This window comes from Stegodyphus dumicola, chromosome 7 (assembly GCF_044657685.1).
Source record: "Stegodyphus dumicola isolate Sdum_Otavi_A_Nest chromosome 7, ASM4465768v1".
NCBI classification, from domain to species: domain Eukaryota; kingdom Metazoa; phylum Arthropoda; class Arachnida; order Araneae; family Eresidae; genus Stegodyphus; species Stegodyphus dumicola.
This window is the reverse complement of record NC_140774.1, coordinates 79,667,598-79,681,480: the sequence shown is the minus strand read 5'-3', so window position 1 is coordinate 79,681,480 and position 13,883 is coordinate 79,667,598. Positions and strand designations below refer to the sequence as shown.

General features: G+C 30.6%; 1 protein-coding gene across 3 annotated transcripts in view; it reads left to right on the top strand.

Annotated features, from left to right (window-relative positions):
* The window catches only part of snz (sorting nexin snazarus), a 135,690-nt gene that overhangs the window by 105,068 nt on the left and 16,739 nt on the right, over positions 1-13,883 (top strand). For all 3 annotated transcript variants that reach the window (XM_035351503.2, XM_085820510.1, XM_085820509.1), the window contains 3 exons: positions 317-453; positions 1,661-1,732; positions 10,742-10,882. In XM_035351503.2, coding sequence (XP_035207394.1) covers positions 317-453; positions 1,661-1,732; positions 10,742-10,882 — 350 coding nt within the window. The remainder of the gene's footprint in view (positions 1-316; positions 454-1,660; positions 1,733-10,741; positions 10,883-13,883) is intronic.

Here is a 13,883-nt window from a genome sequence, read left to right as displayed (position 1 = left end):
AAATTCAACTGAAGCCATCTATGAGTGAAATCCGCAATTACTTAGTTGCCAACCCAATACATATAAATAATTATTTAGGTTTTAGTTAAAGAGATGAAAAATTGTCTATGCCATACACCCTTATTCTTTGATTCTTATTTTGTTTTAATCTGATTGATTTCACAAGAGATAAATATAAATTCATAAAGTTCAATAGTATTTTGAATTTCCCAGATGTTTTGCCACAATATATTGTTTTATTTGTTCTGAATTTCTAGTTAAAATGCAACTTAAATGATACCAGTCATGTAATTATTTTTTTTAATTCCATACCTAGGCTGTGACAAAAGATGACGGCTTGAATAAAAGTGAAGCATTGTATGATTTTTTAAGTCCTAGTCCAGACTATATGAAACATCCACCTTGTCCACCAAAAAAGCCTTTCAAGTTTAATATTCTGCAATTTTTCAAAGGGTAAGCTTCTTTGATGTCTCTCTTATTTTTATATGATGCTTAAAGTATTCCCTATTTTAAAAATAATGCATAACTAATGAAATTGGATGTGCAGCTTGCTAATTGTATTGAAAGTGGAAATATTTAAAAATTAAAATAGTGTACCTTACCATATGTTTTTAATATATTAATAATAATTTGATGAATTTCAAACGATCAATAGTAAATTTCAGTATATGTATATTTTGCTGCAAATAATTTTCAGTAACATTTCATGAAAACATTCCTTTGTACATCTTCTAGTTTCATATTGAAGGTGTTAATCTTTATAATGAATTCCTCTTTTGGTTAATTCCATTTCAGCACTCCCCCCCCCCTCATTTATTGCCAGTACTTTCAATGATTCAATATTAAGTCATTTTTGCAAATTTTGCAAATATTGAATTAATTGTATTGAAAGTGGAAATATTTAAAAATTAAAATAGTGTACCTTACCATATGTTTTTAATATATTAATAATAATTTGATGAATTTCAAACAATCAATAGTAAATTTCAGTATATGTGTATTTTGCTGCAAATAATTTTCAGTAACATTTCATGAAAACATTCCTTTGTACATCTTCTGGTTTCATATTGAAGGTGTTAATCTTTATAATGAATTCCTTTTTTGGTTAATTCCATTTCAGCATTCCCCCCCCCCTCATTTATTGCCAGTACTTTCAATGATTCAATATTAAGTCATTTTTGCAAATTTTTGCAAATATTGAAAATGACAAAATACATTTTTGTTACCTTTGCCTGCCAAAATAACCATTTTATGGAATTAACATATAATGAATGTCTTCATAGTCAAGCTGTATCTAATTATTTCATAATGAAATTTAAAATTGCTTTCACCAATACAGTTTGTGATGATAATTATGTTTTGTGATATCAAAACACTTTTTACATATCTAAAGCAGCAGCCCAGTATCCAAAGCAAAAACTTGTGAGTTTATTTTTATTCCAAAGCAAGAAAAATTTAGCTTGCTCTTTGTTGTCTGAGATGCAATAATGTCTACTAAAGAAATTTTTAAAGGAATTTTTATTTAAATAAAATTTTGTGGATTACTGTTTTAGGCCATTAAAACATTTTGTATAATTAAAGTAGATTAAATACTTACGAATTCATGTATATATGTATATATATATATTAGTTAAGAACTGGTTGTAATTTTTTCCCCCAGAGTCCAGAATACTTTAAGTCAGTTGGATGATTCTGATGATGAAGAGTTACTTTTCCTTGATGATTCAGATAGGTAAGATTGTACTTTAAATCATTTTTCTATATAAGTGTCTTTGCTTGTTTAGTGTTGAGAATAATCACACATACTCTCTGGTTTATGATTTGATGTTATATGTATATTAACCGTAACTGTTTATATATTGCTTAGGTTTGTATTGGCAACACTCATAGTGTAATGCGATATGTAGAAGTGTGCTATGTCATGTGCATGATTAATTCCATCATTTAATAAAACTTCTACTTAATTATCATTGGCCTCTGATTCACCTTTTTAAATCTTAACAGCAGAGCGTAGTTCTGATATTGAACACGCTAGAGGTGAAGCATTTATATTTGTCTTGTGGAACTTATTTGTTTGGAACGGAATCGCACTTTAAGTGAAATTTGAAATGGCAGCACGTGATGAGAACACAAAGTATTGTGTTGAGCCGTTTAACAGTAAAAACTTTTCTCTGTTTCAGCACCGTGTTAAAGCTGTGTTTGCAGCCAAAGAACTTGATAAATATTTAGACGTTGAAGCAGATGAAATGAAAGTTGCTCAAATCAAAGATGCAACAAAGGCTTGCACATTGCTGCTAACAATTCTAGATGATGCCATATTGGCGACCATGTCGAGTGAATCTTCTGCATGTGAAATTTGGAGCAGTTTAAAGAATAAATACCTGAAGGTGAGGGCAGTTAGTCAAATATTAGTACGAAAGAAATTATCAACACTGAAGAAATGCCAAGATTGCAGTATGCAGTGACATATTAACAAATTGTTGGCAATCGTAAATGAACTACAACACTCGGATGCTGAAGTCAATGATATGGATGTGATTATTTATTTGATGTCACTACCTGCTGAGTATGATATTATTAAATCGACGATTGAGAACCAGCCAAATGAAATGCTTACGCTGGACTTTGTTATGCAAATACTCTTGAATGCTGAAGAATTGCAAGGTGAGAGAAATTCTTACGATTCTCGTGTTTCTGGCTCAAGTAATAATGTAGCTTTTAGTGCTGATAAGTGTGATATCATCTGCCACAAATGTAAAAGTAAAGGTCATATTGCCAAGCTTTGCAAGAGAAAATTAGTTTGTTTTGGATGTGGACGCCCAGGGCATTACAAGAAGGATTTCAGATTTCAGCATAAATTAGATTACAGAGAATCAGCTGCAGTAACATTCATGGTTGGCGGGCCTGTTGGAAATTTCATTCTGAATTCTGGAGCATCTACACACATGTGTAATAAAGGTGAGTTGTTTGAAGAAATTAAACCTTTTTCTGGAACTGTTGCATGTGCTTTGAAAAATGATGTTTTAAAGGTAGAAGGTATTGATAAAATACCTGGAACATTAAATGGAAGAGAAATATTGCTTAAAGATGTGTTGTATGTGCCCGAGTTGAACGGTCAATTAATACCTGTGAAGAATATTCAAAAAGCAGGTTACAGTGTAATTTTTAAGAATGATGTAGCTGTTATTGAAAAGAGGAATGAAAAAATTTGAGTTTGCTAAATGAGAAAGGACAGTATGTGAGTCAATTTGAACCTGTTAAAGCTTCAACATACATTGCAAATAATAGTGCAGAATTATGGCACAGGCGCATGGGGCACTCATCTGATAAAATATTAAAAGAAATGGGTTTGCCAGTATCTGAGTCACCATCAAGTTTTTGTGAAGAGTGCGTACTAGCAAAACATTCCAACACTCCTATGAACAAAGGCCCTAGAAGCAGAGAGCATGTGCCAATGAGAATGATACTCACTGACATATGTGTGGTCCCATTGATCCACCCACTAGGGAAGGTGAAAAGTATTTTGCTACAATTATAGACAATTTTTCTAGATTTACTGAAGTGCATCTCTTAAAGCACAAGAGTGACATAAATGAAGTGTTTAAATTGTTCCTAAAGCAAAATCCTAATCACTACAAAATCCGATGTGATAATGCCAAGGAATACGTGTCTGGTGAACTAGCTCATTATTGCAAAAAAAATGGTGTTATGATAGATCCTGCTCTTCCATATTCACCTCCTTTGAATGGTGTGGCTAGCCAACAGATATCTTTTAGAGAAGGCCCGGGCTCTTATATGTGAAGCAAAGCTTTCTAAATCCTTTTGGGGTTATGCTGTACAAAACAGCTGCATGTCTTAAGAATAGAATTCCAAATCAGACTGTTGAAAATCTACCTCATGAGCTCAAATATGGAAAGCCGCCTGATTTGAATATTATTAAGGTGTTTGGATCTGATGCATACATGAGAGTTCCTGATAACTTAAGAAAGAAATATGGTTCCAAAATCAAAAAAGATGATTTTTATTGGATACTCTACCATGGGTTATCATTTACTGGACCCAGTCACAAATCATGTTGTGGTTTTTCGAAATGTATTGTTCAATGAAGAGAAAAAGAAATGTATCTCGGTTCAAAATGATTTTTCCATAGAAAGTAAAGATCCTACTAAAGATGAAGTAATATGTGATTCAAGTGATGTAGATGTAGATGAAGTAATATGTGATTCAAGTGATGTAGTAAAAATTGTTAAATAGATTTAAAATGTTAGATTGTAAGCCATCTGATACTCTCCTAGTGCCTAAGTTAACTTCATCAAATTTTGTGAATGGTGAAAGATTTCATGGCCCTTATCGTGAACTTGTAGGTACTTTGCCTATCTATGACAACTCGTCCTGATATTTTGTATTCTGTGAACTGTCTGAGTCAGATACAAGAGCAACCCACTAACAGTGCTTGGGCTGGTCTGAAGCAAATTCTTCAATATTTAAAAGGGACATCTGAACTCAGATTATTATTTTGTAAATCTAATAGTGTTGATTTTATGTTAAATGTTTATGTTGATGCTGGTTGGGGGTCAGATACATGTGATATAAAATATATTTCTGGGTATATTATTTTCTTTAATGGTTATCCTCTAACTTGCTCTGTTAAGAAGCAAACGTCTATTGCTCTGTCCTCTACTGAGGCAGAAATTTTGGTTTTAGCAAAAGCTATTCAGGACCTAACTGTATTTTATAATGTATGTAAAGAAATTTTAGGAGTCGACAACATTAAAGTTTCAGTTTATGAGGATAGTCAGTCTGTAATTAAAGCAATATTAAATGAAAGTAATTGTGCTAAACTAAAACTAAAACATTTGGAACTTAAACTAAAACATTTGGATATTAAAGTATATTAGGGATGTAGTAAAATTGTATGATATAAATCTTGTATATGTTTCTAGTGAAAATCAATTAGCTGATTTGTTTACAAAATGCTTGCCTAAACCAAGATTATGTTATTTAAGAGATAAATTTAAAATAATATGTGATTAAGGGAGGGTGTTGAAAATAATCACACTTACTCCCTGGTTTATGATTTGATGTTATATGTATATTAACCGTAACTGTTTATATTTTGCTTAGGTTGTATTGGCAACACTTGTAGTGTAGTTTGGTGTGATATGTAGAAGTGTGCTATGCCATGTGCATGATTAATTCCATCATTTAGTAAAGCCTCTACTTAATTATCATCGGCCTCTGATTCACCTTTTTAAATCTTAACATTTAGTTTTTTTTTTTTTTCCTCCACCTTTGCGAAGTCTCTCTTAACCTGCTGTTTAATACTTTTATGACTGTTTTGAGTGAAGAGAAATTTACAGAATGAAAATATTCTACCAAATTTGAATGCTAAGAAAAATTTACGTAGAATAAATAAAAAATTAAGCATTTTACATTAAAAATAATTTTCTTTGCTATGTAATTATATATTTTTCAGAAATAAGTTATAGGCCCATTTTCAAATTTTCCTTACATATGCTGTGCTAGAAGAAAAGAAAGAAAATTCAAGATAAGTTATGTTTAAAGTTTAATTTGAGCAATGCATTGCATAAAGATGACTATAAATATATTTCTACAATTCAAAATATAAAAAAATCAATTGAAATTTTTTAGATATAAATCTTAAAATGTGTGATCGTAGGCGAAAATGCCTGTCTCTTTCAAGTTTCATGTTATTCAATGTCTTTGTTTTGTAACCTAATTTATTTTTTAAATATAGAAGTTTAATTATTTTAAATATGAACTATTAATGTGTTATATTCACAATAAAAATTATTTTCAGAGGTGTTTTTTTTTTTTTTTTTCTCTTTTTTTTTTTTTTTTTTTTCCTTTAACAAATCAATAGAAAATAATTTGTCTTTTACTTCTTGTCAAGTCCGTCATCTTGAGATTATTTTACCCAAAATTAGTTTATAAATCTGTCTAAAAAAGGCAGTACATATTCAGTGACATAGATAAACTAGTCAAGTTAAGTTTGACTACTTTGAATATGTACTGTCCCCCCTTTAGGCAGATTTACAAACTAATTGGGGATAAAATAATCTCAAGGTAATGAGGTAACGGACTTGACATGAAGTGGAAGACAAATTATTCTTATTGATTTGCTAAATTTTTATCTAAAAATTTTCAGTAGATTTTTTTTAATATTTTAAATTGTTATATAGTATAGTAATTTGTTATATATTGTTATAAATTCATAGTATCATAAAATTCATTTTATGTAATGCATTGCTGAAATTAAACTTTAAATATTAATTTATCTTGAATATTCTTTCTTTTCTTCTGGGACAGCATATGTAAGCAAAATTTGAAAATCGTCCAATAACACAATGTCATGTAGTAAGTCATTGGTAAGATCAAAGGCATTATGTGAGACATTTTACCATAAACCCTGTGTTTAGTGAGGGTAAATAAACTTAACTCTACAGATGGTACTCAAATTAAAATGACGTAGACAGTAATTGTCACCAGCTTGATTTAACAAATTATTTCATCTTCATCAATTGCCTTTTAAGTAGAAGAGAATATAAGAAATTTTCTCTCTCCTCACTACATGCTTCCACGTGTAAATTGGAAAGCATGTCTGGCTACAGTTGGGTAATCCAGAGATCAAATCCTGATGAGGTCATATGTCCTTCCTTCTCCTAAGTAAACCTAATGAATCTGCAATTGTAATGTTCTTGTACAGCAGCAGAATAAATCATGGTGAAAAATCGTAATTCTGCGCATGTGTAGCGTTTACGCATGCATAGTGTTTACGCATGCGTATATGTGTTTACGCATGCTCATAATACCTTTACGCATGCACATAATACCTTTACGCATGCACATAATACCTTTATGCATGTGTGTTTAATGTATAATGGACAGTATAAGCTAGGCTAAAATTATCTATTTCAGTTAATGTTGCAGATTGCGTTGTTCCTTAATCTTCTAATTGGATTCGGCTTATTATTTTTTGCAGACTGTTAGAGCAATTTTATAAGAAGTAAGCTTGAACTTTTCATTATGTGAAAAAGAGTTTCCGATTCTGGAGCTGACAAAGGATCTACAAAGCGAAAGCACGTTTTGATGTCCTTCAAATAAAAAGTAGAATTGCTGTAAAAAATGGATAAAGGCATGAAGAAAGTGACAGAGAGGTTAGTCAAAACAAAAAAATTTCGATGGACAAGTTAGTCGGTATTCTCAGCACTTACAGGACTTGAACAGCGGAACTTTGTAACTGAACAAATTATGTCTGTTCATAGAATTATAGAGAAAGTATTAGCACATAAAACGAAGCAACTTAAACAACTTACATTGAAAGAAATGTTTAATAAAATAAAAAAATAAATATTAAGCCTTTTTTTTTTTTTTTTGTAAATTTTGATACCCTTTAGATCATAATTGCTCTTTATTTCATAAATTACAGTTTCATATTTTTAATTTTATAGTTTCTGCCTGCCATCTTACCAGATTTAAATTGATTATCTATAATCCGAAAAAACCCCTAATACGGAAGCGCCGAAGTCCCGACGAGTTCGGAATAAAGACTTTGTACTGTATAAAATTACAAAGTTACTGTACCTGCAATCCAAATGTTGAAAAATTAGCCTAGTGCAATCCGAAAAAATAATGCAAACAGTCGTCTCCGGTTTCGGCACCATGAAAAAAATAATAATATCACTGCAAAATTAAACGAGATTCTTGAATAAACATGTCTCTTTTTTTTTTTTTTTTTTTTTTTTTTTATTCACATCACACACAAGAGCATATTAGACTGAAAAATCCAAGCGTAATTAATCTGAGAAACAGGAAATAAAAAGCTAGCCTAGTAAGCCAAAAAATTATAAAGATTTGTTTACATTAACATTTACTGCAAGGACTTTCAGACGACTGTAAATCACGTCGTCTGATAACATGATCATTTTATTTTTAAAAATTTACTTAAGGATGGAAGGAAGAAAGGGTATAAGCATATAATAAAAAATTTATAAATAAGAAAATATAATTCATAATTTTGATTATATAACTATAAAGCAAAACTAGAAAACAATTGCTATTACTGTTCAGTTGTGATGGACTGACATTAAACACCCAAGAAACAATCCTGAAAGTCTGCTGATTGAACCACATGACACTGAATTTAAAAATAAGAATGTACAGAATTGTGTTTAATTATCATGACACGTTTCATGTAATCTAAGAATAAGTAGCAATATATTTAAATGCAACTGGTGTTTTTCAAACTCAAATTGGAAGAGAGATAAACCAATATAAAATTTAAACTTGGGGAAAACAGCAACCTTAGTTTGGTGTAGATTTTGAATAAAACTCTTATCTCATTCAACGGCAATCAGACACGTGTCCCTCTTCTTCAAGAGAAAATGGGGGGATGGGAAGAGGAAAGTGAAAATAGGCATCTGGATTTTAAATGTCATCAAGAATAGTGACAAATCGCCAACAACAGTCTTAATGTAAACTACTTAAATTAGAAAAATGAAACACATGTTATTTTTTCAGACAAAGGATGTAAACATTCGATAGTACACAGAAAAGATAAGAGCAAATTACTTTTTAATTAATTTTAAGATATATGCTGCAATTCCGTTAAATGATTGCTGATTTGCATGATGTAATTTCAATAAATTTTGTTATTTTCGCCATTATTTATGATTCTTATGTTTGAAAGGCTGATCTTTAGAATATGGTAACTGGTAGTTTGGCGACATTTTGGAGACGATAAAGGTTACTACCTGGGACTTTGGTAATAATGTGAGCAGTACTCAGTTCCGATTACGCATTATTTTGTGTGAGAGAAATGAGAGATCATGGGATATGTCATGTGATATTAATGGACGAATTACGGTTCTTTAATCGGAAAAGGGGGGAAATCGGGAAAAAATCTGGAAATTTTGTATTTGGCTTTATTCTGTGTTGTGTGAAACAGTGTTCGTTAATTTTTGGATCCCATGGCCCTAACTAAAGTGAATTCGAAATGGGTATTTAGTGGAATTGAAAGGGGTAATAATAAGTGTTTCTTTAAGGTTGTGTGAGATAGAAGTAAAGATGTTTTATTAAGTTATTTATTTTACCTGGTACCTTGCTGTGAACTATAAGTATGATTTTAAAGATCCTGAAACAGAAATAAGAAAAGTTTATCGGACACGTAATCAAGATTCTGAAGAAGATTAGGTAGGTTAGTATTTTTAATTATTTGAGGATATTATTTTTATGCATTGTTCTAAATGTAAGGTGGAAGTAAAGTAATTTGGTATTATTGGGAAAATTGTTATATGTGGATAAATTTCTATGATAGCAGACATTAAAATTTATCATCTTTGTTTATTTTTAAGGTAAATTTCAAGTCATTTTATGAAATCTTTGATTAATACTCATTTTAGAAATATTGTGCCACTTACTGCAACTACTTAATGAAAAATTACTTTTCTTTAATAATAAAAATACAGTCTTGCATATTTTTGTTCTAAAGAATGATTAATTTACTAAACAATTTAAAGTTTTTTTTTTTTAATGTATGGGGGTTGTTTTTTTGTTTCTAACAAATACAGTAAAGAATGATTTTAATTGATGTAAGTCATTGTATCTTTTACATTGTTACATGTTTATACTGTGGTGGCATACTGGAGTGTTAAAAAACTTGCATGTATAAATGTATCATTTGTTTAGCTGTTTGGAGAAAATTTTCAAAAATACGTCAAATTGACAGAAATAATTTTTCATATCCAGTCAGCTGCTCAGTTTGAAATTGAAATCCAGAACTTTTTAAATTTCTCATACTTTTTAACCATATACATAAAAATTTTCTTTTTAGTCCAGTTAATTTCATTTTCAGTTTTTTCTGGCAATTCATAATGTTCATAATGTTTCTGGCAATTCATGTGCTGGCCCCCACCAGCAAATGCTTAAAATTGCTGAATATTGCTAGTTCAACCTGGGTTCAATCCCGGACAAACGTCTTGGCTGCATGGTTGGTTTTTGTGGGTTTTCTCATCTGTAATGTGAATTATATAAGTCATTTTCTGTTAGAAAGTCCTCCACAAAAGCATTACTTTCCCTAGGCAGATAGCTTTCATGTGCTTTGCCATATTCAGCTACCTAAAGAGCTACTTTTTAAAATTTTCCTTATCTTGTTTTCATGGAGTAATTTTTTGCTATCCACATTTATGACTTTTAATATATGTTTTCAAAAATAAGATTGATTCCTGTTTGGGAAAATTTAGCAGCTTTACAATATATCTTTTGGCAAGAATAGAACTTTTCTGCCTATTGGTAATTTTGTTTCAAATACTGTTGAGAGTTAGTAAAGACAATTTTTTTACTATTAATTACGAATCATTCATCTGGGGGCTATAAATCTAAAATGCAGTGATTTCAGCTTGAATATTTCTTAATCTCATGTTGTAAGGAATAATTCCTTTTTCTTGTGAGTACTCATAATGTAAGTGTTTAGCACATCCAACTAGAAATTCGAAGAAATAGTTCAAATCCTGTTGAGGCAATTGATATGTTCCCCACCTCCAGAATACATATTAGTTTATATAATATAACTTTTGTATTATTGATGATGCACCATCATGACATAATACAAAATCTTGCTGGAAATTAATAAAATTTATTACTTGATATTTGTGTGCATTTCCTAGTTATAATTTATCGGTTGAATTGTACATATAATTTATTTATTTCTTTCATTTTTCAGTAAAGAAGATAAAAAGGACTCTATTGCAGAACCACTATATGTATTGATTGGTGAAATATTTGAACTTAAAGGTGTATTTAACTGGCTGAGAAGAACTTTAATTATATTTGTTCAAATTACGTATGGACAAACAATAAACAGGTGATTTTGTCTTTGAATAGATACTGAATGTTGTATTTACCTGTTTATTGCCATAAATAGAATTAATTGTGGATTGTGTTAATCTCTTATTATGCATACCTTAGCTTTAGCTGGAATAACATTTTGTTACCAAACTGTTTTGTATGATGCCATTTAACTTACAAATTATACCTCTTTAATCCAGTGTTCTCTAATCATAAAACTCCTATTATTAGCTAACATATTTTCTTAGTGTCCAACCACTAATTTCTGGAATTGCCACTAGGCTGGTGCAATTAGTTACATTTTCTTAGTGTTCAACCATTAATTTCTGGAATTGCCACTAGGCTGATGCAATTAGTTACATTCATAATTTCAAGTTTGTTTTTTCTGAGGGGTGACTTTAGATTTTATAATCCCAGAATTACAAACTCTCCCGATTTGGGCAAGAGACTCCCGATCTCTGCCTGTTCTCCTGCCAACCTGATTTTGAACAGATTTCCCCCAACTTTTTCTTGTTCTTCAAATTTTTCACGATTTTGATGTATCTTGGATTTATATTTCATTATTTGCACCAAAACAAAAGTTATTCTGGGCATCACTTGGTTTTTCTCTAGATTACATCTAAAAGAAAACTGATGGCGCACTTCTGAGTGAGACCATATGTGTTCGAAAGCATTCTGTTCCAGTTCTCCAATCACCATTGAGAACCACTGTGTGTCATCTGGCATAATTAGCCAATGAGCACAAACCAAGATCAGGCTGTTATTTCGTTCATCTAGTCGCCGACTGGTGTGAGTGTATGAGCTTTCAAGAAATAGTTTAAGAAATTATGATCTATTGTTTTAGTTATGTCTGCAAAAAGTTAAAATACTCATGTAATTTTCAAAAATGGTACACAGATGACTTTCCTTCTGTTAATTCCTCAAGGAAATGGAATATATTTCCGATGTGTACTGTTTGTCATTGCAAGTTTTTGATTTCGCATGGTGGAAGGGCTGATGTTCTCAAACGTGCTTGCAAAAAAAAAAAAAAAAAAAAACACAAGGATAACATGAATTCTATTGAAAAAAATAATTAAATTTTACTGTGGAAACGAAGGATCAAAAAGCTATTAATGTAGAATGCCTGTTCTCTGCCTTTTACTGGAGCACAAGCTGCCACTGAATGCATCAGATCATGCTGCAGCTTTATTTAGAAAAGTGTTTACAGATAGCAAAATTGCTAAGAAATACTCAAGGACCAAAATGGCTGCAGTTGTTAAAGACTTGGGTATGAAAAATAAATCTTCAGTTATTGACTGCATTAAGACAGTTCCATTCTGTCTCTCTACGGATGGGAGCAATAATACCAATTCAAAACTGTATCCATTTGTTGTTTCTTTTTTTTAATCCAGTATCTTCAGAAATTGAGTGTAGTTTACTTTCTGTTCCCACATAGGCTTTAATATAGCACAGCTAATTATTAAAACTTTAGAAGAAAATACAATTCTTCTGGATAATTGTTTAGCACTTGGTGCTGATAATGCACCAATAATGGTAGGTTTGAAGACTGGTGTTGCAGGCATCTTGAAAAAGGAAGCTTCAATTTGCAAATTATAGATGCATCTGTCTCCTCTTAAATTTAGCAGCTAAAAAAAGAGCAACTTTTTTACCAGTAAGTGTGGGCAAACACATTGTTGATTTTTATTATTATCTTGAAAGGTGTCCTAAAAAGAAGGAAAAAATTAAAACAATTCCAGCAGCTGCATAATACTGAAATAAGAAAAATTTTGAAACATGTATCTATGTACATGCTGGCTATTTTTAAAGAAATGTTTATTTAGAATCCTTAATCAGTGGAACCTACTTCTTGCATTTTTTAAAGAAGTAAATGCTTCTAGAGTACAAATAAAAAGCTCTATTGAAAAGTTATACCTAAAATAATTGGAGGTGTAGTTACTACTTCAACTGTTAAAAATAGGTTTGAGTAAGAATAGGTAAGTAATGTCTGAACTAGTGAAGAATTTAATTGGCAATTTTCAAAATAATACTATTAAATATAAACGTAAAGCTGATACAGATTTTTCTCAACATTAAAAAAAAAAAAAAAAAAAAAAAAAAAAAATTGCTCAACAAGGGAAACATTTTCCAATTACTGTACGTTATCTTACGAAGACGAATATTTATATTTTTGTCCTCATACCTTAACAAAGCTTTCTGCTCTTTTGTACGGTTGCCTTTTTTTTATCATTTGATGTTCTTAATGCAATCCTACAAAGCAGAATTCCATTGATTCATGTTTTGTAATCAATGATTTGTGATCTATTAAAAGACATTTTATCAAAGTTTGTAAAACCAGTCATTGTTTTGTCTTCTAATTCTATATATGATGTAATCTATGGTGAAATCAAAAGTTAGAAGAAAGATAAAGATTTGGTCATAAGGGTTGCAACAAAAAAAGTTGTGGAAGTTTTTTCAGAGGAAGACAAAATTACATTTTATATACATGTTAGAAGCTACTTCTGCTGAGTATGTGATAATATACTACATAAATTTCCAGTCAATGATCAAGTGATTTTGCATGCTAAAGTTGTTGATGTTTCTGCTTTAGCAAATGCATCTTTTTCTGATATAAGATTTTTTTAATAGATTTCCAGTTTTACTTCATTTAATCATGAAAGGTGATATTGATGCTGTAACTGATATATTGCAGTCACAGTTTTGCAGTTTACGATTAGAAAACTTGGATAAAAGTATAAAACCAGCTAGATATGACACACTGTGGAGTTTAGTTAGAAAACTAAATGGTGCTGATGGAATTTTAAAGTATAGTGAACTGTCTAGAATAATGTTGGCCATTCTGACAATTCCCCATAGTAATGCAAAATGTGAAAGGATTTTCAGTGTTGCTGTGAAAACAAGGACTAAATTTAGATCTACATTAGTAATGATACATTAGAAAAACTTTTATTAGCAAAAGCAGGCCTACGTGGCAATTGCTATGAACAAAATTATGAAGTTTCTATTTTAATGAAAGCAAA